Source organism: Zootoca vivipara, chromosome 14 (genome assembly GCF_963506605.1).
Source record: "Zootoca vivipara chromosome 14, rZooViv1.1, whole genome shotgun sequence".
NCBI classification, from domain to species: Eukaryota; Metazoa; Chordata; class Lepidosauria; order Squamata; family Lacertidae; genus Zootoca; species Zootoca vivipara.
Window position 1 is genome coordinate 7,030,046 of NC_083289.1, and position 26,811 is coordinate 7,056,856.

General features: G+C 46.5%; 1 protein-coding gene across 2 annotated transcripts in view; it reads left to right on the plus strand.

The window, feature by feature from the left end:
- The window catches only part of RFX7 (regulatory factor X7), a 45,606-nt gene that overhangs the window by 12,982 nt on the left and 5,813 nt on the right, over positions 1–26,811 (plus strand). Inside the window, exons 2-8 of one of the 2 annotated variants that reach the window (XM_035130916.2) lie at positions 7,956–7,989; positions 11,816–11,898; positions 12,410–12,532; positions 21,529–21,645; positions 22,133–22,217; positions 23,222–23,429; positions 25,453–25,748. In XM_035130916.2, the coding sequence (XP_034986807.2) occupies positions 7,956–7,989; positions 11,816–11,898; positions 12,410–12,532; positions 21,529–21,645; positions 22,133–22,217; positions 23,222–23,429; positions 25,453–25,748 (946 nt within the window). Of the gene's footprint in view, positions 1–4,564; positions 7,990–11,815; positions 11,899–12,409; positions 12,533–21,528; positions 21,646–22,132; positions 22,218–23,221; positions 23,430–25,452; positions 25,749–26,811 lie in introns of those variants that run through there. The other variant, XM_035130917.2, reaches the window with a different exon arrangement.

The following is a 26,811-nucleotide window of genomic DNA, read 5'->3' on the forward strand; positions in this document are numbered from 1 at the left end:
GGGACACTGAGAGAAGGTGACCAGAGCAAAAAAATAATGCTTCCCCTGAAATATTTTCTGCTTCTGTCCCGTCCTCTGGAAGGCTCTTTGGAACCACCATGAATTACATGCTTCAGACACCTTTTGAAGAGGCAAATTCCCTCCTAGCCTTTACCTGATCTATAAGCTGGACCCTGGGATGTTGCTGCTCCTGTTGTTGCTGTTGTTGCTGTTGTTGCTGCTGCTGCTGCTGTTGTTGTTGCTGTTGTTGTAGTAGTAGTAGTAGTAGCATATTACAAAGTTTTATTGAAGTTCTGTATTTTTACTGCTGCTCTGATTGTACTGATTTTGTAATATATCTATAACATACTTTTAAAGCTTTTATTGGAGGTTTTTATATAACATAGTTTAGAAATGGTCATTTATTTATTATACAGTGGCACCTTGGTTTACGATCACTGCGGTTTGCTATCGATAGGTTTCTGAATTCCGCGGACCCGAAAGTGCTTACATCCGGGTTCCACGGCGCGCAGATGTGTAGAAGCGATCTGCGCAGCGCGCGCAAGCGCAGAAGCGATGTATCGGTGCTTTGCATACCTTGCAGAAGAGGCACTCCGTTTACGGACTGCTCGGGGGGCGACCGGCTCCCCACCGGCTCCCCAGAATCAATTGCGCCCATAAACCGAGGTACCACTGTATTGTCATGTTCTCAAAGTCAAAGTTGACAAAGTCAAGTTCCTGATGAATTTTCTATATATATATAAATATGTAAAAATCGTGAAACTGCGTTTTCTACTTTTCTCCGTAACCGCTTGACCGATCGTCCTGAAATTTTGACACACCGATCCAGACCACTCCCCGAGTGTTGTTGGGGACAAAAATCCCTCAAATCACACACCTGGGCCGGTATAGACCTGGTTTTCCACCAAGTCAAACAGCGCCCTCAAGTGGCGTAATACCATCCTCCACCCCTCCCTTCCTGTGAAATCTAAGCCACACCCACAAACCAAATGACATCATCAACCAAGCAACTGAAACCACCAAGGCGGCCATTATCAGACCCCTAGGCCCCCACCAAATAACCAACATTGCCAAGTGGAGGTAGGGGCCTGCCTGGAGGGGATGCGGGGGGGGGGGCGAATAGGGAGCAGGGATACGTAATGGGTCAGAACGGGGGGGGGGGGAGACACAGGGATGAAACCTGCCCTCTCCACAGTATCTCGCCTCGGCTTTGCAGACTAGGCTGCTTTCCAGACTAGGCCAAGTGGAGATAGGGGCCTGCCGGGGGGGGATGCAGGGGGGGGTGAATAGAGGGCAGGGATACGTAATGTGTCAGAACAGTGTGGGGGGAGACACAGGGATGAAACCTGCCCTCTCCACAGTATCTCGCCTTGACTCGGGGGCTCTGAGGCTCAGGGGGATCTGAAGGGGGGCTATTACCCTCCATTTCACAGACTAACGCACAGCAATGCGTGCAGGGCCAGCTAGTTGAAATATAAATCCTTTTGTTTTTATTTGAGCAGACACCACAAGCATCATCCTAATACAGCATCTTGTAGCGCTGGCCCTCTGCAGCGCAATGCATGTTTTCTTGGGAGTAAGCCCCATTGAACTTGGCAGAACTTACTTGTGAGTAAATGCACGCGTTAGCTAAGCACATACTTATATAAAGGCTGTCTGTATCGAACAAGGGTTACATTCAGATGTAAATAGTACTTTATTCAAAATTATTACACAGAATAAGAATAAACTCATATTTCTTGTGGGAAAACCTTGAAGTGTGAACATTACTGTACTGCACATATTCCTTTAGAGAAGGCCTTTCAGATATTTGGGGCCTAAGTCATTTAGGATTTTAAGCACTTGTTGGTTTTTTAAAAAAAGGTTTTTTCAATGAGACACTTGAAACCAGTTTTATTGTGTTGGACAAAATGACACGCTGCAGTCCATCTGAACCGGAAGCAAATGCTTCCAAACCTGTCCTTGTGGCTGTGGCAAAGAGGAGCCTGATGCTCACCTAGGCTTGCTCCTAGGCGTGCTAGGCTGTGATTTAGCATTGATGTCTGAACAGGACTTACATGTGTATCTCCAAACAGTGGCATGAAGCAGAAGGTGGGGGGGGGGGGAGTTGAGAATCAAGGTACAGGCAGAGGAGCAGAGGTGGGAGACAGGGATGGAGGTACTGGTGCTCCCTGCTCTTTATGAAACCAAACTTTGCACTAGTCACGTTGGACCAGTGAGAGATGCTCCTTTATCTGTTGCAAGCAAGAAAGCAAGACCAAACAAAGCCCAGCTGGAGGAGCCATGATGTTGAATTGAGAACAGAGGAAGTCGACAGACAGAGGATGACTAGGTTGGATTTTGCTTTGGCTCCTTTATAAGAGGTGGTGGACTTGTCCCAGTTTGAACTCCTTCATGGCAGGCTGTGCTTAGGGGTTTCACAGTAGCAGCCTGAGTCTTGAGGATGACCAACTTCTTGTTACTTGCAAGTGACATTTTTTCTGCCTTCACGTAAGTTGAAGAGAACATGACGTTGATGCTTTTATCACTTGCTGGTGGTGCTGGGGAAACAATTGTAGGTTCTTCAGGAGCCTTTGTTTAAGTAATGACCTTTGTTAATCACAAGCAAGATATTATCTGCTCGATGAGTTCCTGTTTTGTTTTGTTTTTTAAACCAAAACCCTCAAATTCCAGTTACATGGATTCATTTTCTGGTTGCCGTGGACCGTTAAGCTTTTGCAAAACAACTTTCATTTCACTAAAAGTCAAAGTTTGGAGATGTGAGTTTGAATCTAAAAAGATCTATGAACTTGATTGTTGCTTTTGGGCAAGGCAGTGTCTTTGACTCAGAGTTTCTCATGAGGTATTCATTGTTTTATTTTATGTAGATGGTTGTAGGAATAGAAAAGTTGTTCTTCCTCAAGCATTTCTTGCTGGGCCAGGAGAAGGAAGGTCCTCCCTCCCTAGCAGCAAGGAGTGGGCTAGGCTGCTGCTCGGGAAGCTCACCTAAATAGCCCCTCATGCCTTCTTTTCAGCTGCTCTGCCCCTCCCTCCACTGTCTTTTCTTCTCCTTCCTCACTGATGCTGCTGCAACCAGTGAGCTCCTTGTTTGCAGAGTATTGTAATCCAGGCTGCGGGGAATGTGCTGTGTTGTCAATGCATTCTACTTGGCTCCTGTTGCGCAGGGAAACATTAAGCTGTTGATACTGAGTAGAGGCAGCCTCTGTTGACTTAATATATTATATTGCGTACAGTGTGTGTGTTTTAAAGAACGTAAAAAGGGCCTGGGTGCTGGATCAACCCAAAGTGGGTTCATCTAATCTTAGCATCCTTTTCTCATAGTGGCCAACCAGATGCCCCCAAAGGGAAGCCAATAGGTAGGACATGGGCTCATGAACCCTCTCCGACCCACTTCTCTCCAGTATTCAAAGTATTCAGAGACATTTACTGTCTTTGACTATGGAGGTAGAACATAGCCATAATGGCTTGTAGCCATTGAGAGCCTTCTTGTCCTCAATGAGTTTGTCTAAACCATGGGTTCTCAAACTCTGATCCACAAGCCTCGTTCAGGTGGTCCATGGTGTATCTGTGGATTTGGGACTGAAGATGGTAGACAGCACATCCATCACATTAAATACCGGTGCTGATTTTGTATTTTTATTGTTTCTTTTATTATTTTTCTGTGGAATAATTGTGAAAGAAGGAAGTGATTAATTGACACCTTATTTTCAGTAGCCGCTGTTTGTTGGTTGGTTGGTGGGTGGGTGACTTGTTCTATAGTTGAGGGTGAAGGTCAGCTCTCCTTAATTTTGCAGCCCACCAAAGCAAATTACAGTTGTGTTTGGCTGCCTTGACCTCCTCTTCCCCTCCAGAAATGGATGGTGGTTGTTGTTCTTTGATTAGGGATTATCTTGTTTAGGGAAGCTTTTAATGTTTGATGGATCTCTGTATTTTAGTGTTTGTTGGAAGCCGCCCAGAGTGGCTGGGGGAACCCGGCCAGATGGGCGGGGTATAAATAATAAATTATTATTCTTATTATTATTATTATTATTATTATTATTATTATTATTATTATTACTACTACCGTACTACTATTATTTGGGGTCTTTTTTTTGCAGTGGCTCCCTCCTTTGAGGAGTCCTCTGGTTGCCTTCGTTACAGGCGACTCCTCACTTACATGGGGGTTATGTTCCGGTGCATAAGTGGAAAACATGCAAGTGGGGAGCACCCTCTAAACACCCTTTCAATGCCCTCTCTCCAATCCAGATAAAAAATACTGTACCAAAAATATCCACAAAGCCCTGCTGTGCCCCCAGTCTCCTCTTCGGGCTGCAGGGAGGGTTTCCTCTTGAGCCACGAGGACTCTCCCGCTCTCTCCCTCCATTTCCTGGTGTGAATTAAATTACAGTACAGGAGACTCCCCACTTATGTGGGGGTTACGTTCTGGCCCCTTGTGCACATACGTTAAGTGATATATGTTTAAGGGGTGCACCCTGCTGCACCTCCAGCTGGCAAGGAGACCCTCCCTGGAGCTCAAATGGGACGTCCTCCTTGGGCTCTGGGGAGGGTCTCCTCACAAGCTGGAGGTGCCAGGGGACTTGGTTGAGTCTCTCCCCCCACGTCTGGGTTTCATGCGTTACCAAACCAAAAGCCTCCCCAAATCTCCTGCTCCTGCCCCTTCCGAAATGCCTTTTTCTCTGCCCACTTCTCAGCCTCATGAGACCAGCACGAACCCTGCTCACTGCCCGCTAAGCAACCCCCATGCCAAACCCCATCTTCCAGCATCCCTCCACTCAGGCCCCTCTGCCCTCGAAGCTACCCTCACAGAGCTTTCTCTGTCCACCCTGCGAGGCTCCCTCAGCTGGTACCTGCCACCAGGCCACCTCCGAGTCCCAATAGTGCTTTGTGTCCAGGAGGGCCACCACTAGGACCAAAACAAGGCCCAGCTGGGGAACCTGATTGATATTTGATGATTCAGCAGTAAACAGCAGGTTTTCCCAGGGAAAGTGGTGGGAAAATACTAAAACCACTAGGACCCATGACTAGAAATCACGGGACAAAAGAGAAGTGTAGGTGAGCCCTGAGTCAGGCCATTTATCCATTTTGCTTTGTATTGTTCACACTGACAGGCAGCAGTGGCTCTCTAGGGTTTCAGATGAGGAACATTCCCATACATACATACATACATACATACCTGGAGATGCCATGGAGAATTGAACCCTTTGTGGCATCACAGTCATGGCCACTGCTCTCCCTTTCTGTAGTTTTCGCACCTTGAAGGGGATAATCAAAAGTTCTGTGGAGCTCCATTGAAGATTTATCAGGGAATAGCAGGTGTTAGAAATGTTTCTGCTGCAGTTTTCCTTTGCACCCCCTGGCACAGTTCAGGGCAGCATGGTATTGTCACATCCCTGAATCTGATATTGCAAGTGGAAATGATAAGAGGTGCATGGCAAGTTGGTGCCTGGATCACAGTAGCCCAGCCTCCCCCAGCCTGGCAGCCCCCAGATGGCAGTGGTGGTCCAGTACATGTGGTTGGGGAAGGCTGTGGTAGCCTGATGAAAGAGCCGTGTGTCGATTGCATGTTCTTTGCGTGATTGCTCAGCTGCCACCCCCTGTTTGTTGCTGAGTGTGTGGCGTGGAGACCTTCTCTTGCCCACATGCCAGCCGTGTGCCACCCCTATTCCCATGCTGGATCTTGCTGCCTTCTCTCCCCACCCCCAGCTGATGCATCTGTCCATGTGGTGATCTGATGCTTGCTCATCAGTAAAGGTCATGGCCGAGTCCCTGGGCAGAGTAGGGGCTCCGCTTCCTCCTCACCAGCTGGTCTGCTGCCCATGAGAGAAATAGGTTAGGCACCAAATGGACAGATGGATGGGCAGCTTTGAGGCAGCAGACAGCTGGTTTGACCCACTGGGGGAAGACATTGCCCCGCCCCCCGGGCGTTTCCTTGCTTTTTGTCTGTGTTTGGGTGCTTGCTGTTTTCTCCCGAGCAGGAGCATTCATGCAACTTACATGCAACTTTGCTCTGAAGAAGCAGGCAGACCGTCAGCAAGCAGCATTGTCCAAGACAGTTCCTTCCTAGACAGCGGCCTGGGCATGGAGGCAGATTCTGTCTGTGGCACACTTGACACATTTCCATTTAAAAAGCAACCTGGACGGGGGGGGGGGACTTGATAGAGTTTCGTGAAATGTTTTGTGTGTGGGGAGTTTTCCCCCCTCCCTCTTGCCTAGTGCTAGAACCCCCTGAGTCCACACAGTGAAATCAACTAGCAGCCAACTTGGGGCAGACTATATATAAAGAGTTTTGTTCAATTGTATCTGGTACATAAATTGTCCATATAATTTATGGAATTATGGGATTAGGACTGGTGAATTCACAGCAGGGTTGGCGGATGAATCATGGTTGTAAGGTAAGAACCCTTGACTGGTTGGTCTCTCTGGCAAATAGGGTGCAGGAGGCTTCGACTTGATCCAACAAAACACTTCTTGTAATTGAGGTGGGGAAAAGGATCCCTGGAAATTAAACTATGGATTGGAAGCAGCAGCCTGGTTTCATGAGGAAGTCGGTTGAGACTGACTGATGACCCCCTAGACATTGTGTTAAAAGGCCTAAAGTAGCCACTTCCCCAACGTGGTGCCCTCCAGATGTTAGGGGCCACAGCTCTTACCAATTAGCCAGCAAAGCCAATGGGCAGGATTGACGGTGGAGGGTTGGGATCCAAAACATCATGGAGGCTGAGGAAGGTGCACACAGGCAGAGGAGAAGGGACAATATTGTGTAATAAACCTGTACAGAAGGAGAGCCACCCGCCCTGCTTTCCTGTCTGAATACGAAGCTTTTAGGATTAAAGAGGCCAGAGATTTGACAGGAAAGTTGGGCTTTTGAGAGGCACGTTATCAGGTGGGAAAGAAGTGGCCTGGCGGGATCCCTCGGCTTCCAGTTTGTTTCTGGGTCCAATTCAAGGTGCTCATTTTACCGTTCAAAGCCCCAAATGACACAGGCCCCAAATATCTGAAAGGCCACCTCCTTCCCTACAAACTGTCCTGGATGTTAAGAGGGGCCTGCTTGGTCGTACCACCTCGCAGAAGTTTGGGGGGATGCCCAAGGGAGGGCATTCTCTTAGGCAGCCCCTAAGTTGTGGAGCTCCCCACAGAGAGGCACCTTGCTTCCTCACTATATGGATTTTTACACCTGTGTCACTTAAGCTGTGTGTTTTCAGGGCCCGCCCTATTGTTGTGCGCTTAACATGTTTTAACCATTTTTAATTCTGAATTTTCCATTCTTGTAACCTGCCCTGGGACCCGCTGGTGAAGGGCAGGGAATAAATTTAATAATATTAATAGTAATAAGTAGGCATTGTGGCAAGGCTTTCCAAGGTGCAAGTGGGCTGCCTCACAGACAGGTAATGCTGGAAAAATGGGGAGTGGGGGCAGAAAGCAAGCCTGTGGTAGAGAAACTTGGAGCAGGAAGAAGGGTCTGTGCTGGGTGCCGAAGAGGGCAGGCAATGACTGAGGAAGACTTGATATTATAATCTGCCTTTTGAGCAGCAGAGTTTGGCTCTGAAAGCCATATTGTGTAACTATGTGTGGTTTGTAATGCAAGCCAGCCAGCAAGCGCCAGGTTCTTGCAGCGGTTGTTGCTGCCACCTCCAGATGGGAAAACACGTGGATCCTATTTCTGAATAGTGGGACTTCTCTAGTGCTGGGTTAACAGGTGTTCAGGCCCTCCTGGCATTAGCTCTTAACATTTGCCAGGGAAAGAGTGGTGTTTGGTTGCATCTATATCAGGAGTGGTTTTTCTGTTAAGTCTTGAGATGCCATGCGGATTGGTTGGCCGCTAAATGAGGTAGAATGCAGCGTTTGGTTTCTTGCTTATTGACAAAGGTTGTGCTGCTATAAATCTTTAAATAAACCTGCAGAATAAAATGACCGTGAATATTAACTTTGTGTTTTCTTTTTCTTTCACTCTCTAGCAAAACTGTACAATCTAAGGTGGACTGCATTTTGGTAAGTAGCCTTGAAACCAAAGTTGCTTTCATATTCACCTAGTTTGTTGCAGGGGGTGAGCCTCCTCTGCTTCCAACTCTGTCGTACGCTGCCAGCTTCTTTAAAATACCGCAGCCTGGGAAGTTTGAAACGGAAAGTTTTCTGTAGCTGACAGGGAGCAAAAGTACCCTCCTCTTGCAGAGTAGGTTTTTGTCTCGCCACATGGAAAACAGACCCAGGCAGTAAGCTAAAACGAGATCTTTTGTTTAACAACACCAGCCCCTACTTGTTGTATAAGAAACCAGGAGAAAAAGAGGTGAAAGAGAAACTGAAACTCACAACTCAATATTGTAAGGCCATTTTGCTTTCTGGGCCTAGATGCACCCCTCCCTAAAGAATCCTGGGAATTGTAATTAGTTAAGGGAAGAGATCTCGGTTCCCTTCACAGTTTGAAGAATACCCCGAGGATGATGGATTGACTGTTAAACCCGTTATAACTCTCAAAAACTCTAAGCCCACCCTTAACAAACTGCACTTCCCAGAGTTCTTCGGGGGAAGCCATGACTTTTTTTTAAAAAAATAAACTACGGGTATTAATTTTCAGAATAAATACAAAATACAAACAACATCAAGCATACTGATAAAAAAGTAAAATAAAATCATTGGAAGACTAGACTAGATAAGAGAGAAGGGAAGAAAATGGAAAATAATACCCTACATTAATTTGTGTGATGCATCTTTTACAATCACAATCCAAGGCACCTAGAACACACTATATCCTAATCTTCTAAAATATATACTCTCCACAAACCTAATGGGACCATTGTTCAGTCTCTGTGATATATATCAAATATATAGACTACTAAATAGTATAAAAATGATCTGATTTAGATTATCTCCTAGTTACTTTTCTTTGATATGTAAGGCATTTAGAGAGAGCTAGACTGTGTTCAAGAATATTGAAGATATGAAAGGAGCATTTCGTACAAAGATTACCATAATAAAGGACAAAAATGGAAAGGACCTAACAGAAGCAGAAGACATCAAGAAGAGGTGGCAAGAATACATAGAGGAATTTTACCAGAAAGATATGGAGGTCTCGTACACTCCAGGTAGTGTGGTTGCTGACCTTGAGCCAGACATCCTGGAGAGTGAAGTCAAATGGGCCTTAGAAAGCACTGCTAATAACAAGGCCAGTGGAAGTGATGATATTCCAGCTGAACTATTTAAAATTTTAAAAGATGATGCTGTTAAGGTGCTACACTCAATATGCCAGCAAGTTTGGAAAACTCAGCACTGGCCAGAGGATTGGAGATGATCAGTCTACATCCCAATCCCAAAGAAGGGCAGTGCCAAAGAATGCTCCAACTACCGCACAATTGCGCTCATTTCACACGCTAGCAAGGTTATGCTTAAAATTCTACAAGGCAGGGTTGGGCAGTATGTGGACCAAGAACTCCCAGAAGTGCAAGCTGGATTTTGAAGGGGCAGAGGAACCAGAGACCAAATAGCAAACATGCGCTGGATTATGGAGAAAGCTAGAGAGTTCCAGAAAAACATCTACCGTACTTCTGCTTCATTGACTATGCAAAAGCCTTTGACTGTGTCGACCACAGCAAACTATGGCAAGCTCTTAAAGAAATGCGAGTGCCTGATCACCTCATCTGTCTCCTGAGAAATCTCTATGTGGGACAAGAAGCTACAGTTAGAACTGGATATGGAACAACTGATTGGTTCAAAATTAGGAAAGGAGTACGACAAGGTTGTATATTGTCTCCCTGCTTATTTAACATATGCAGAATTCATCATGCGAAAGGCTGGACTAGTTTAATCCCAAACTGGAATTAAGATTACCGGAAGAAATATCAACAACCTCAGATATGCAGATGACACAACATTGATGGCAGAAAGCGAGGAGGAATTAAAGAACCTTTTAATGAGGGTGAAAGAGGAGAGCGCAAAATATGGTCTGAAGCTCAGCATCAAAAACACCAAGATCATGGCCACTGGTCCCATCACCTCCTGGCAAATAGAAGGGGAAGAAATGGAGGCAGTGAGAGATTTTACTTTCTTGGGCTCCTTGATCACTGCAGATGGTGACAGCAGTCACGAAATTAAAAGACGCCTGCTTCTTGGGAGAAAAGCAATGACAAACCTAGACAGCATCTTAAAAAGCAGAGACATCACTTTGCCGACAAAAGGTCCGTATAGTTAAAGCTATGGTTTTCCCAGTAGTGATGTATGGAAGTGAGAGCTGGACCATAAAGTTTAAGGCTGATCACCGAATAATTGATTCTTTTGAATTATGGTGCTGGAGGAGACTCTTGAGAGTCCCATGGACTGCAAGAAGATCAAACCTATCCATTCTTAAGGAAATCAGCCCTGAGTGCTCACTAGAAGGACAGATCCTGAAGCTGAGGCTCCAATACTTTGGCCACCTCATGAGAAGAGAAGACTCTCTGGAAAAGACCCTGATATTGGGAAAGATTGGGAGCACAAGGAGAAGGGGACGACGGAGGACAAGATGGTTGGACAGTGTTCTCGAAGCTACCAACATGAGTTTGACCAAACTGCGGAAGGCAGTGGAAGACAGGAGTGCCTGGTGTGCTATGGTCCATGGAGTCACGAAGAGTTGGACATAACTAAACGACTAAACAACAACAACAAGACTGTATTTTAATTTGTTGGAAGCTGCCCAAAGTGGCAGGGATGACCCAGTCAGATGGGCGGCATATAAATAATGTAGTAGTAGTAGTAGTAGTAGTAGTAGTAGTAGTAGTATATCCCAGGCTCTACCCAACCAATAATAAACCAAGGGAAGTGAGCAAGATTTCCATTGACAGTCTATTGAGGTTCTTGCCACCACTAGTAATAGAAATACCAGTTTCTTATGAGATACTGTGGGATTTGTATTGCTTTTTATCAAAAGCAAGGCCAAGACTGGATCTGGTGTTAGTGATTGATCTATGATTTGAGAGATAATGCTTAAAACCATTATCCAAACACTATGTAAAACTTCACATTCCCACCACATATGAATATAAGTTCCAATAGTATTACTGCCTCACCAGCATAGTGAAGAGATGCTTGTATTGTTTTTGAAAGTCCAATACCACCTAAGTATTGTTTTTAGAGTGGATTCTTGAATCCTAGAAGGTAATAGTTTTCAATGGAGCATTTACTCAAATTTGAACCTACTGTACTTATGTTCGTCAATCTGACATTTAACGTCACCACCCCAGGATATCCTAAGTTGCTGGGAGGAGCCCATTGCCTAGCTTATTAGTAACTTGTAAATATTGGATACCAAGCCTTTAAAATTCAGAGATATCTGAGCAACTAAGGATTCAAAAGTAAAGAAAGTAAACAATCCCCCTTACGAGGTAGAGATTTAGCATACGTAGTAATTTGAATTAACTGTGGTATATTTCCAAACTTTTCCTTCAGGGTAGACATGGAAGGATGTGTGACAGGTATAGGGCTCTATTGAGGATGACTATTAGGAATAATATCCTTAATTCTATAAATTCCTGCTGCCTTCCATTCTTTATATTGTACATATTTATCTGTAAGTCAGAAGTATAGGTGGTCCAGTACGGGAATTAAAAGGGATGTAGGCAGAGCTAAATGTGAACACCGTCTCTTAAAGTGTGTATGATACTGATTTAAATGTATAGTGCAGATGGGGGCCTAAAACATTCAGGACACAAGAAATTTAGAGGAGAGTTCTGTATTGATTGCTGAAATTGAAACCATAGCAGTTCAGCTGTAATTACATTTTGTGCAAAAATATGCACTCGCTTTCTTGCCTACTGACTGTGAACTCTGTTAAAAATTCTGTATTTAGCAAGAAGTTGAGAAGTTTACAGATCTACAGAAACTCTACCTCTACCTTCAGCTGCCTTCTGGTCCAAGCAATGGAGAGAAAAGGTATGCATGTGTCAGAGTAGTCATATAATTCACATTTGCTGCCTAATTTCCTATTGTTTGGTGTGACAAACAGATGTTTTGTTGAAAGGCTGCTGAAGAAGTTGGAAAGACAAAGAAGTCTGTACCTTGTGGCAGTCTGGTTGTGGCTCTGTCCCACTGCTCAGGACCAGACCTCATCATTGCGGTGGGGTTGGGGTAATAGGCATGATGGAACAGTGGGGTGGTGGGTACTGCCTTTGCTCACCAGGTCCCTGCCCTTGCTGTCTCTGCCATTGTGGGTGGTGATAGCTTTTTGTTCATTAGATAACAACTTTCTCTTCCTTCGATATCTCAAAAGTACACCTATATTTGAGGTGTTGGCAACAGGCAAAGTTGCAGAAAGCAGATTGGTTAAGAGTCCAGGTGATCTATTGAAATTGGAAGCTCCGTGGAACCTGTCTGCCCTTTCTCTGGCTGATAATAAAGCAATAATTAAAGTCTTCCTAATTGACCCTCTTTTCTCCTGGCTCAGTGATCAGCTGTCTGTGTCATCCAGCCGCGCCCAGCAAATGCACGCCTTCTCCTGGATCCGTAACACCTTAGAGGAGCACCCGGAGACATCCCTCCCCAAGCAGGAGGTGTATGATGAGTACAAGTGAGTGTTTTCAAATGTATTGTGGGGAGGTGGGTTTGGTTGTGCATTGGGAGAATATCAAGGAGGAGGGTGGCCTTGATTAAACAGTGAAATACTTACTTGTGCTGCAAACCAGAACGGCACCACACAAAGCCGGGGAGGGGGATGCCTCTTGAATAGTGGAGGGCAGGGGTCAGCAATGTTTTTTAAGGCCAGGCCGGTCCGGTCCACTCCCCGGCAGACCAATTGGTGGGCCGGAGTGTGTGCGCTCGCTCATGCCCTCAAGCTATTTCTGGCGTTCTTCTGGGTTGGAAGAGCGTCGGAAATAGCATGCACACGGGTGATCCTCCATCCCGTGTACGCTATTTTTGGCACTCTTCTGACCCAGAAGTCGTTCCCCGCGGTGAGGGGGAAAAAGTGGCACCGTGGAAAAAAAGGCACAGAACACTGATCCATAGAACAGCCGTGGGCTGGTTCCAGGAAGCTCATGAGCCGGAACTGGCCCATGGGCCTTAGGTTGCTGACCTCTGGTGGAGGGGGTGTCTGGGTAAGTGATGTAACACACTTTGTGAGACTTACTTATTTGTTGTTTCGATGGGGTGTGAACCACTTCCTGGTGGCTTCTTCCCACACCATTCAGGTAGTGTTTTGATGTGGGGACCACATGAGTGGGACCAGGAATGTGATTCCTTCAATCCAGATGTTACTTGCTGGGGGTCAAAGGAAGCACATTACTTGCCCTTCTCATGTTGTCCCAGGAGCATTTAAAGAACAGGTGGACCTCTGCCAGCAGCAGCAGAAACACAAACCAATCTAGAAATGGCGAAGGGGAGGCAATTTCAGAGGAGGCAATTTCCAACAGGTTTCCCTCCCACATTTGGTCTGCGGACTTTGAGTGTGTTGAAAAAGGACATTGGGAGTGCCCTGGAGCATCAGCAGAGACTGAACATGAGCTTGCATCTCACCTGGCCGGTGATCTTGACCATTAGTGTTAACCAACCCATTGGACCCACTGTCCAATTTGATAGCCAGTTGGTTTGCCTTCATATTGGCACCTTCCACTCTGCTGCCACATCAGGATTGCAGCAAAGGCAGTCCATGTCTCCTCTCCTAACCCAGGAGCCAGCAAGCCTCATTCTTCAGACGCTCCACAATTGCCTGTGCATTTATTTTGCTAGAGAGAACTTTTACTAATGAATTTCCACTGTCAGGAAATCAGAAGGTGGTGTTTAGTTTGGGTGGTGCCATTCTGCCAACTGCATTGATAGGATTCCTGCATTGACAGGATTCCATTGCCTACCTACAAACTGCTCCAGCTTCATGGAAGCTTGTCTTCGATTTAGGAGAGCAGATCCATGGTACTGACTAAACCACATCTCTGACTTGCACCATCCTGCTCCTTCCATAATCCTCGTCCCAGAGCAGGCATCCTGCCATTGGTGATGGTCTGGGCTGGCCACTAGGTCTAGGCGATATATCCAGATATCACCCAGGACCAGTATGAGCTTCTCTCAGCAGTATTTCGCTGAGTGAAACCGCCATCCCACTCTGCCCTCATACTGCACAGAGAGAGAAAAAAGCTGCATCGGGCAGGCACTGATACAGCTTGTTCCTCCCTCTGCATCTTTTGACTACTTGGCTGAGGAATGCGCAGTTGGTGCTCCCTTCCGAGCAGTTAAAGGATCCCCCCAGCCCGGCACTGGCTCCCGCGCAAGTGGGGAGGGGGGAGCACCAGGGATGGCTCTGCTGGGGGTGGGGAGGCCTCCTGATCCCTGGCAGAGCTGCGCAAGGGATCCCCGCCGCTCTCCCCGCTCGTACATGAGCAGGGAGAGCACCAGGGATGGGGAGGCCTCCCGTGCCGCCCCCCCCCCCAGTATTTGGCTGGTGATACACTGCAATGTTGAAAAACTGATATTGCCCCACCCTGCTGGCCACAATTGTGCTGGTGTTCCTGTGTGCTGAGGACAAAGTGGTGGGAGGTGGCAGATCTGACCTCCAAGGAGCATGCCAGTGCTGCTGCCTCTGCAGCCCCCCGACAGCCGGAAGGGGCTTCACTGGCGTGTACCCACTGCTGCCGCACACTCGCCCAGGCATCGGCAGTGATGGGCAGAGCATGGCGTGTGTGTGGCAGCAGCACCCCTCCCAGCTGTCTGAGGCCACCACTTCACCTTTCTTCATGGGCGGGCCGGCCCTGCTACTAGGTTCTGTCTCACTAGGAGAGTTGCACGGGCTCAGCCAGACAATGGCAGAATTGCTCGTTCAGCTTTCAGGTTCAGCGTGCCGGCAAACGTAGCCGGGCGTCTCTCCTCCCGTGGCTCTGTAAATTATTAATCCCTGTTGTACTGCCTATAAAAGTGATCCCTTGACCCACAAAGGCTGCATAGTAGATGGCCGAGGCAACAGTGCTGGAGTGTGTGTGAACCAAAGGGCAACAGTAAAAGCTATTTGCCGAAATGTACTAGATAGAAGTGGGGTGCTTGTCTGGGCATGGGAAGTGTTTCATGCCCTCTGCTTTATGCATAACACAGTATTAGTTGGTCGTATTTTCAGAATCATTTGCTGCTTCCCACATAAGGTGCTGGTTGCCACAACGTAAGCTGTGCACAGCGCTTCTGCACTTGCTAGTCTGGCATAAAATTCTCCCCCCTTTTAAAGGCAGCCCTGTGGGTTCTGCCGTGCCCTTTCCCTTTTGCTTGAAGGCTTTCCCAAGGAAAGCCTCAGAGGGGGTCCCATTACAGGTGTCTCAGATGTGTTCCTCAGGAGCTGAGGAAAGCAGCCTCTTGGATTCTCCCCTGGAAAGGTCACATCCGGGCTGTGTGGGCAGGCGGTGATGGGCGCTGCAGTATCCTGCCTCCACTGTTAACTTGAGCTGCCACTCCTCCCTGTTTCCTGCTGCACTTTAAAAGAGAAGGGAGGACTTTTGGGGACAGGTTATAGCTTAGTAGTAGAGTGCGGGCTTTGCAGGTGGAATGACCCAAGGAACTTGTTTGGCTAGGGATGATGGGAGCTGGAGTCCTGTAGCATGTTGGACCACAAGTTTGCCACCCCTGGTTTAAAAGGGGCATGCTGCTTTTCCAGAAAGTAGTCTAAAGCACTTTGAAGCTAATTGACTCATTATAGATGGCCCTCATTTTGATCCTGTGCCTGATCCCCTGTTTTTTGGGATTTTTGGTTGCTTAGCACTGGAGGGGCTGCAGCTGAATGAATGACAGAGCACATGCTTTGTGTGCTGAAGGTTGTAAGTTCGGTTCGCGGCACTGCCAGTTACCAGTGCTGGGAAATACCCATTTCTGCCTTGGCAGGCATGTGGCCTAGTCAGAGCATACCGCTGACTTTGGGGAGTTAATAGCTGGACAGTACCATGTTGGCTACCCTGGGTTAGATGGACCAGTGATTTGGGGACAGGCCAAAGCTATATGGATGGATTAATCTATGGTCTTAAGTATATAATGTGCATTAGCAGTCTAAGACAATAGCCAGAGTTACATCTGGGCAGCATAGTTTCCTTTTTCTAAAAAAGGCTGTGTGTGAATGAGGGGGAGAACAGGCTTGCCCTTTTTTTTTTTTTGCTTGGCTTTAGCCAATTCCAGTCCTTCTTAATGCAGGAACAGGCAGCTTCCTACCTGTGGGTCTTATGTACAGGTATTACAAAAGACTAACTAGCGTCTTTGGAATATGTACTGGCCAGGAATCAAAGATCACATGGGAAATGTTGAATTGTTTGTTCATTTGAAAACTTTTGTAGGCTGTTGGAGGAGCACCATTTGGATAACTTTTTTGCTTTCCTGTGGTGCAACATTTGTGAAAATAATATAAAATATGAAAGGGGGGTGGGATCAGACCTGTTACTTAGGGACACTTACCTATTATATGCAAGCCTCTTTGAGATGAACAGAACCTCTACAAACTGAGGCAATGGGCTGTGAAATTGCAAATGCAATTTAGTGTAAACAGGTGTAAAGGAATGCACATTGGTCATTAGAGGGGGAAACTCTTCCTTTCACACTTATGCAACTGGGGTCACTGGTGGTGACTGACCAGGAATAAGACCTTGGGGTTGTAGGGGATAGTTTGATGAAGGTGTCGGTACAGTGTTCAGCAGCTGTGAAAAAGGAAGGGAATAGACTGCCAGGACTTCTGGGGAGGAAGATGGCAGACTAGGCATCTCTTGCGAGATAATTATGTGGTGATTAAAGATAGCCAAGCCATAAGTCTTAGTTGTCACACTCTCTCTGGAAAGACAGAGAGAATGGAAATTAACTTCTGATTCTCTGAAAAGGCAGCTTTCCACGCTGGGAAACTGAGAAGTTTTGAGGGACCCAACAGGGGTGAGTAACCTAGACCAGAGGAACTGCTCCAACACCTCATAGTAGTCCTGAGAGTGAGTCCTTAGGGCGTAAGGCCAACAAAACCTCCATTTATTTTAATTACTTTGAGACTGTTAGAAATTACAACTGAAGTGATGGTTGAAATTTGCATCTGGAATATGAACTGATTCCTGGCTTAAGAAGAGACAGTCATTAAATAGCTGAATGCAAAACAGAAAGCATGTTTTAATTCTTTGTGTCTAAGAAAGATTCTAAATGGTTAAGGTGTGTTCCAACAGTTAGAACTCTTTATTATTTTATTTTATTATTTTATTTATTTGTAACCTTTCGTCCCTTTGGTGAAAGTGCTGGCTGCAAAAGTTAAACTAGTTTATCTATGCCACTGTGGGAAAAGAATGTGGTCTGGAGATAAGGAGACTAAGATCTTGAGGTGGAGAGTGAATTGTTAATAAAACCAAGAACACTCAGTATGGCAGAAACACTGTTGGGCACCCCATTGACTCCTGGCATCGTGCAGCAACTACTAGATGAGCAATTAAAAGAAATCAGGGCTGAGATGGATAACATGGTGAATGAAAATGGAACAGATAAATATGTGGTTAAAGAAGACACAGAACCTTTGGATAATAATACTGATAAAGGACTGTCAGAACAGGAGTGTGGAATGGTAGAGCTGAAAGTAGTAGATTATGAAATGGAAAGGACCTTCACACAGGTGACTGGAGCAGTGAAATAGTCATGTGGTGGAGTTATGATGTTGGAGGAGTGGAAAGAAACCAAGGACGGGGAGATTAAGAAATATTCTGAGCTGGCAGAGAAAACAGCTGAGAGGGAAAGGATTTTGTGTACAATTTGGAGTGAATTTAGAGGAAAATGCTGCCAAGTCTTTAGCGACTTTCCTGGGAAAAGAATGGAAGAAGAGGAAATGGAAGGAACTCCCCCCGCCAAAAAAAAACTAGGTTGGAAATAATAGCCAACAGAAAATGGGATCAGAAGATGTGGAACTAGGTGTGAATTAATGAATCTACAATTAGTAAATAACCATGGCTTACTCTTTTAATATTTGGCCACAGCAGGGAGTCTCCTGTGTGAATAAAGGAGGAGGATTAATTGTTTCTCAACATGGAGGAATTGTTGTTGAAGTTCTTGGAGGCAAAGTCGTTATGCTGGACTGGAGGAAGGCTATTGTTGACATTTATCAATACTACTAATAATTGGAGAACCCTTCAGACTATTTGTGTGGAAGGAAAAATGAATGAACTTGATGTCTGGGTCTGAAGCCTGGGAAAATACTGCCTAGCAGGAAGAGAAACAGTTGGATATCATGCTGGAGTGAATACTTTGAATAATCTTTATACAGATAACTGACAGATGGAGAATCAGAAGCCCTTTTTATTCCTCTCTCTTTTCCTTTCTTTCATTTTTTTCACTCTTTTCTAATTTTTTTTAAAATAATTTTTCTTGAGTTTTACATAGAGAAAAGAGAAGAAAAAGGAAATACAAAATAAAAAAATAAAAAAATAAAAAAGGGGAAAAAAGGATACAAAATACAAAAAAGACAAATGTATATCCGCTCTTACTTGTTCCAGCATCTTCACTTCCCCTTCTTACAATCCTTGGTTATAATTTACTCTTACCATTTCCAAATCTCATCTAAATATCATAAAATTACATCTTATATCACATTTCGTAGCCTTATTCTTAAATCATTCTTATTCATTATATATAGGAATGTGGAGGAAAGATAAGGGGAAAAAAGACCCAAATTAAAAATAAAAAGGCATAAAACATTATCATATTCTCCCATTTCTAATCCAAATATTTCGGACTTCCTCGTTTCCCCTACTTGAGTTCCTTATCAATTACAGTGGAACCTCGGTTTATGAACACCTCGGTTTATGAATTTTCGGTTTATGAACGCCGCGGACCCATCTGGAATGGTTTAATTCACTTTCCATTACTTTTAATGGGAAAGTTCGCTTCAGTTTATGAACGGTTACTCCGCGGACCGTCTGGAACGGATTAATCCACTTTCCATTACTTTCAATGGGAAAGTTCACTTCAGTTTATGAACACTTCCGTTTATGAACAGACTTCCGGAACCAATTGTGTTCATAAACCGAGGTACCACTGTACTAATTATTGCAGTTTCCAGATCTAAAGTTACCTTCTTTCTTCCAGTTCATAACTTCTTTTTAACCATTTACCCAACTTACTTCTCTTTACCTTTATTACCTAATATTCTTTAACCTTTTACCCAAAAATATTCATAATAAATTTCCAAAATCTTCTTCCCTCACTCTTTTCTAATTTTTACCTCCCTGTTCCTCCTCCTCCTCCTCCTCCTCCTCCTCCTCCTCCTCCTCCTCCTCCTCCTCCTTTTCTTGCCTTGCCTTACCTTGCTTATGTTTATTTGTTTCTCCTACTCTGGTTCGCTGAGGAGATTGTACGCAAGTGGAGGTGAGGACTGGCTGGTGAAGGACCCTACTGTATGTGAGAGGCAGGGAAGGGAAGATCTCCCAGAGTGGGAGGCTGAGAGAAGAAAGGAAAGTCCCCAGGTGAAAGCTGGGAGGGTCTACCCCCTTCTGTGTGAGACAATTCAAGAACTAAGATCTACCTTTGAGAGAGGGCTTTGTATTTACTTTGGGGTTTTTGTTTTTTAAAATTTAGATTAGTTTGCTTTTTATTGCATTGTATGATGAAAAAGTTTCCACAAAAACCTATGTGGAGAAAAAGAAAATAAAACTGCCAGTATCATTATGCCGTTATACATATATGTGGTTGAAACCATATTGGAATGCTGTGTACTCTTCTGGTCGCCTCACCTCTGAAAGGATATTGCAGAGCTGAAAAAGGTTCAGAAAAGGGCAACTAAAATAATTAAGGGGTTGGAGGAACTCCCTTGCAATGAAAGGTGACAACATTTGTTTTTGTTTTTTTTAATTTTGAGAAAAGGTGAATAAGGAGAAACATGAGGTGAATAAATGATTCATGGTGTGCAGAGAATGGAGAGGCCTCTCTCATCATACTAAAGCTCGGGGACATCCAATGAAGTTTGAATGTTAGGGCAGACCAAAGAAAGTACTTCTTCATATAGTTTAACTTGTGGGATGCAATCCTATGAGGCGGCCACCAACTTGGCTGGTTTTTTAAAAGGATTAGACAAATCCATGGAGGGTAAGGCTATTAACAGCTATGGCCATAATGGCCGTTCAACATACCTTTGAAAACAAGCTGGTGATCGCAGACGAGGAGAGCCTTCTTGCTGCGTTCAGGACCGTGACATAGTGCATCATAGTAGACAAGCGGTTGACCACTACGGGAATGGAATGTGGGGCCAAATGGACCCTTTGGCCTGAGCCAGCTGAAGCTGTCACTAGACAATCTCATGGGGAAATTATCCTGGGGATGGGATGGGATCGAACTATAGCTCGATTCATGTGGTCCATAAAAACGGTTGGAGCTGGTAACCTAGAGGCAGAGTTGGGCAACCAGGTGGCTAGCCCCAACCAAGTAGGCATGCAGGGGGAGACAGAGCAAGGCAGCAGCTTCTGGGTCTGACGGGGACCCCTGCAGCTAAGGCTCCTGTGGGGCTGTCCTGAGAGGGAGCCACCTGGCTGTTCCAGGGCTGCTGCTCCTGTTTCTTTGGTACTCCAGGAAAAGGGCAAAGCTCCAGACATGTTATTGCGGCCTTAAGTGCTGCTTTGCTGACCTAGATAATGTATTACTAATTATTTCTACCGCACCCATCTGGTTGGGTTTCCCCAGCCACTCTGGGTGGCTTTCAACAGAACATTAAAAATAAGGTAAAACTTCAAACATTAAAAACTTCCCTAAACAGGGCTGCCTTCAGATGTCTTCTAAAAGTTGGATAGCTGTTTATTTCCTTGACATCTGATGGGAGGGTGTTCCACAGGGCGGGACACCTCTGCCTGGTTCCCTGTAACCTCACCTCTCGCAGCGAGGGAACCGCCAGAAGGCCCTCAGCGCTGGGCCTCAGTGTCTGGGCTGAACGGACACTGTGGCGGTGGAGATGTTCCTTCAGGTATACTGGGCCGAGGCCGTTTAGGGCTTTAAAGGTCAGCACCAACACTTGGAATTATGCTCAGAAACGTACTGGGAGCCAATGTAGCCAGTGTAGGTCTTTGAGTGTTATATTGTCTCGGCAGCCACTCACAGTCATCAGTCTAGCTGCCGCATTCTGGATTAGTTGCAGTTTCCGAGTCACCTTCAAAGGTATATAGAGTGCATTACAGTAGTCCAAGCAGGAGATAACCAGAGCAGGCTCCACTCTGGCAAGACAGGCCGTGGAGAGGTCGGGTCTCAGCCTGCGTGCCAGATGGAGGCTGGTAGACAGCCGCCCCGGACACAGAATTGACCTGCACCTCCATGGACAGCTGTGAGTCCAAAATGACTCCCAGGCTGCTCACCTGGTCCTTCAGGGGCACAGTTACCCCATTCAGGACCACACCTGCCCGCCCCCTGTCTCCCCAAAACAGTACTTCTGTCTTGTCAGGATTCAACCTCAACCTGTTAGCCGCCATCCATCCCCCAACCGCCTCCAGGCACTCACACAGGATCTTCACCATCTTCACTGGTTCTGCTTTAAAGAGAGCGAGAGCGAGCTGGATAGCAGCCTTGCCCCAGTCCTGCTCTCATTCATTTCTACTTGTTTCCCTTTTGTTTCAGGAGCTATTGTGACAATCTTGGATACCATCCGTTAAGTGCTGCTGACTTTGGGAAGATCATGAAGAATGTCTTCCCCAACATGAAGGCTCGCCGTCTAGGCACAAGAGGAAAATCAAAATATCCTTTGTGGAAATGTTTTTGAAACCATTTCACTTAACTTTCCTGGAAATCAGGGTCAGCATCAAAGACTGGCATGCCACCAGCTGGGGACCCCCAGGACTTGTTCCTCCTCTTCACTGCGGCAGCCTGCTTGTTCACCTGCCCTTCACTCTTGCAAGGAAGCAACAGTGGCTGGGAGGAGCAGAAAGAAGCCAGGCCATTTGCTCATTGACCATGAGTAGGGGGAGCACAGGGGGGGGGGTGGCGGTTTGCCTTTCTAGAAGAGTGGGGGGTCCATTGAAGGCCCAGAAGGAACAATAGAAAGACAGAGCTCCTCTCTTAACCATTGATCATTTTTGGATCACGTCTGCATTTCTACCCTTAAATTCAGAAAGGACATAGATCAGCTTTGTATCTATGTTAGGTCTGTGTAAGAAAGTTAATTTAATGCAAAGGGAAATACTGCAATTTTACAATTATTTACACCTTAATTTTTTAAAATCACGTATTGCTATAGTGGACTTCGGAAGAAAGCTTTTGTGCAGATGCCGACACTCCCCAACCTTGACTTCCACAAAACTGCCGATGGGGTAAAGTAGACACCTGAGCTGTTGGGCAGAATGATTAAGACCTTTAAGGTAGAACAAAAGGGCTTTAAGGAAAGCTGACAGCTTAGCATTGCAGAATTAAAGATCACTGGGTTTGCTTTGCAGAAGTTGGAATGTTTAAAACTAAGGGATTTCATCATGTAGTAAATGGGAAGGAGGAGCAAACTTTTAAAACCATAAGGCCAAAGACTCCTCTGACACTTGAGCTTGTTACATTTCGCGTACAGATTGGGCGGAAAGAGGAAAGCTCCTTTGCTTTCAGAAATATACTGCATGTCACTTACAGTTCCCTTTGGAAAGGTTGGGGCCAGGTGCCTGCCACAAGACGCAAAGAGTGTGTTTTCACCATATATTTTTGCATCTGTCCAAATGCAGATGTGAACATCTCATGTCTACAAGCAGTAGTGTGGGAAATGGCATTAAAAGAGGGGGCAGATTTTCTCCATCTTTTTTGGGAGTTGTTGCCACACTCCAGACTCCCATTACCACCATCTGTAACCATTGGCCATGTTGGCTGATGGGGACTGATTGAGACCAACAACATCTGGAAGTTCACCGCAGGTATTCCATAAGCACTTTTTTGAAATGAGCAAACCTGATTTCAGTTTCCTTTTGTTAAAATGGTTGCTGAAGCTTAGAGTTACATTTTTTATCGGGTGTAGGAAATTTTGCAGAGCCACCGTGACAGTGTCTGAAATAATTTTAAAAGGCATTTAAAAGGCTAAATCAGAGTGGAAAACCCACTTCAGGTCCTTCACGAACCCCAACATAATGTCAGCATTCTTATGTTATGGAAGGGACACCATGGAGCTTGTGGCAAAAATAGCGAGTCCTTTTCAAGGGAAGCAAAGCATCAATCCTCCCCCAGGCCTTCCTTAAGCAGCAGCTCAGTATTAGCCCCAAGCTCCATGGCTAGATTGAAATGCTGTGTACGTTTGGTGAAGCTGTTGCTGTTGCTCAGGGTCTCCTTTTTGTTTTTGTTTCAGCTGGAAGGGGCAGAGTCCTCTGGGCACCTGCAGAGTGCTGACGAAGAGGTGGTGTCAGCTGCCTGCCAGCTGGTCTGCCAGTGGGCCCAGAAAGTGCTCAGCCAGCCCTTCGATTCCGTCTTGGATCTGGCCCGCTACCTGGTTAAAAGCCACTACATAGGCACTAAATCAATGGCAGCTTTAACCGTGATGGCTGGTGCCCCGGCAGGTGAGGAGGTGTTGGCTCAGGGCACCTCTTGATGGGAGAAGAAACTCTTGGCATTTTCCATGTTATAAGGGGTTGAAGGGTTCATATTCCCCCTGCTATAAATATGAGCGTGGTGGGCCTATGCTGAAATCTCAACAGCTGTTTCTCTTGGAAAGGCATTTTGGGACTTTTGGTTCATTCTTGTTGGCCTGTCAGTAATCAGGTTTGGGGAGCAGAGTTTTCTCTGCACTGGCTCCAAGGATTATTGCATATTATTTGTCTGTCTGTCTCTGTCTCTCTGTCTCCCTCCCTCTCCCTCTGTGTGTGTGTGTGTGTGTGTGTGTGTGTGTGTGTGTGTGTGTGTGTGTAGTTAGAGTTCCATTATCCTGTACACTGCTTAGAAATATTAAACATATTAGCGCTTTGGAAATACTTTTAAAGAAAGAAAGAAATTTTAACAAGGGGGCCACTTGGGACAAATTCCTTTCTATATGAAACTGAGGGTGGTACAGTCCCTGCAGTGGGGTCCTGCTGCCTCACCTGATATGTAGGTTTTCTGTATGCAGGGTATTTTATTGTGAAACGTGACATTTCCCCATTGTTTGACTGGAAGCAGGGGAGTCTGAGGAAGGCCTTTTCTCCTGAAAGTCAGTGTGCCACTTGGCATGCAAGTATCTCTTATCTGCCTGGGAAACATTTGGTCTCTTGTCTAGAGCTGCAGCAATGACTCAGTGTGTGTGCGGGGGGGGGGGGGGCAGGCCTAACTCTGCAACTTGGAAAGACCCACCAGCTATCTGGTTGCAATACAGGAGGGCCTACAAACTCCTGTAGCAGGTGGACTTGACAGTCGTTTAGTTGTTGTTATTTCCATTTTACAAAGGTGAGGGACTTCAACTTCCATTCTCATTTCTGTATACAAGGAGGGGACTTGTGTCTTACGGAGATGTGTTCACTGGGGACCTTACAAAATTTATTCATTGCCACCTCCTGCCAGGCATTTGAGGTGCTCTTAGGCAGCAGTGGGAAACTCCCAGCCTTCGGGCCCAGTTAGGCCTGGCAAAGGTCCCAGCTTGGCTCATAAGGCGTTTCCCCACAAACCATGCCTATCTGATTTGGACCTGACTGCCTATGTCAGGCATTGGCAACCTCTGGCCCATGGGCCACCTGTGAACCAAGCCACCCACTCGGCAAGTCCCTCGCGCGCTGCGGTAAACCGGCGCAGCACGGCACGGGGACTCTCCAAGCAGCACCAGAAATCGCTTCTGCGCAGCCGCAGAAGCGATTTCTGGTGCTGCGAACATTTTGGAAATGGGTAGCCAGCACCGGAAATCGCTTCTGCACAGCCGCGGACATGTGCAGAAGTGATTTCTGGTGCTACGCTGCCCATTTCCAAAATCCTCTGGCCCACGGGAAGAAAAGGTTACCGACGCCTGGCCTATGTGATGTCATACGTGGGCCAGGTATGTCCAAGACTACAGAGGGATACCTGGAAGCTTAATGTGAGCTCCCAATTCAAGTTGGGCTCTTCACCAGGAGTTCCCTACCGTAGCCGAGGGTTAAAGCAAGGCCCTTTGAAGGCACACATCCTGCACCAGTCAGCTGATCGGTGCCAAATGCACGCCTTTAAAGGAGGTTGCTGCAGCAGCAGCTGACTAACAGTCACAACGACCGCCTTTGAACTTGGACAGGTGTCAATCACCTTACATAGTTGTTGTGGTTAAGCAGGCTGTGTGGCTTTTGCAGTTGTAGTGTTGCTGATAAGCCTGATGTTGTGTTCCTCCAGGTACCTCAGGGCACAACCCTCTCCTCCTACGCAAGTGAACCCGAACTGCGTCCGAAGAGCTCGGCCGAGGATTGTGTGGGTTGTCATTTCCCATGCTGGTGCCCCCCTGCCATTTGGGACTACAACTCCCATCAGCCACAGCATCATATGACAGAGCTGGCTGGGGCTAATGGGAGTTCTGGTCCAACACAGTAGGAAGGCTGGTGTAGATGCTCAAATGGCAGGCATGCCTTAACCCGCCCTCCTCCTCATCTCTTCCAGGAATCAAAGGGATCCCCCAGCCTTCGGCTTTTGTCCCAACCGCGGAGAGCAATTCCTTCCAGCCCCAGGTGAAGACTCTGTCCTCCCCAGTTGATGCAAAGCAGCAGCTGCAACGGAAGATCCAGAAGAAGCAGCAGGAGCAGAAGCTGCAGTCGCCTTTGCCAGGAGAGTCCCCGGCCAAGAAGGTGGAGGGCACCACCAGCAATGGGGTCACCAGCCTTTCCAACGGGAGCCCAGCCATCTTGTCTCCTCAGCCGATTGGCATTGTCGTGGCTGCTGTTCCCAGCCCTATAACGGTAAGCTGTCGGCGTGGATGTTGATAGACACAGTGCGCCCTAAACCTTTTGCTGACCTCCCCATGGGCTTCCAGGTGGGTAATGAATTGGGGTGGGGTTACCTTGGGTACTGCGTATGATGATTAGTAGAGGAAGAGAGATGAATTCAAAGTTGTTTTCTCTGGAGATTTATTTGGGGGGAATACATGGAAGGAATTGAACTGATTTGTAGCAGGGTTTTTTTGGGGGGGGGAAATTAAATGGGGTTAAACAAATGGAAGCGAAAGTGATTTGGGGTGATCCGAGGGTGGGGTGCAGATTTATTTTAGAACTTTTCTGGTGTGATTTGGATCAGGAAAATATCTGGCCTGGCCTTCTGTGACATTTAAAATCTAAGTGTGAATCTATAAATACAGTAACAAACTAGCATTTACGGATTTTATGCAGGTTTGCGCCTGTGGCCCTGTGCTTTCATGTACCTTGCAAGATCCCTGACAATTGGGAAATGCAGCTATGCTCTCATTTCTTGTTCGTTGGTGAGGTCACCCAATAGTCGGGGACGGGGGAGCAGGGCCATCTCTAGGTAGACCCCTGGTGGCGCGGTGTTCCAGGGCGTCGGGCCGGTAGGCAGAAACCATGCTGCACCCTGCGAGGGCGGGGGTGCCGGAGTGATCTCCGCCCCTCAGCGCCAGGGCGCGCGACCTGCTCAAGACTGCCCTGGGGGGGGAGAGGAGTGGAGGAGTCTCCCCTCCTAGAAAAGTGTGATAAGGTAGAGAGGTAGAAAAAAGGTGCAACTGTGAATCAACATGTGGCAGCCACAGGGAATCACATGGAAGTTTGATGGTGGCAATGAAGAGATCCTTGGCAATTTTGTGAGGGTTGTGGACTGTCAGTGCAGCAGAGTGGACGAAAGATGAGTGTCGGTGGAGAGCCCACTCCAGGAGTTTGGACAATAGTTGGTGGGGCAGGAGGTGTTGAGGAAGCCTTTTTTTGAGAATGGGGAAGAGACAGATGTGTTTGGAAGCTGCAGGAGTTGATTTTTGATTGACACGAGTTGGTCGGAGAGTAACAAACATAGGGCATG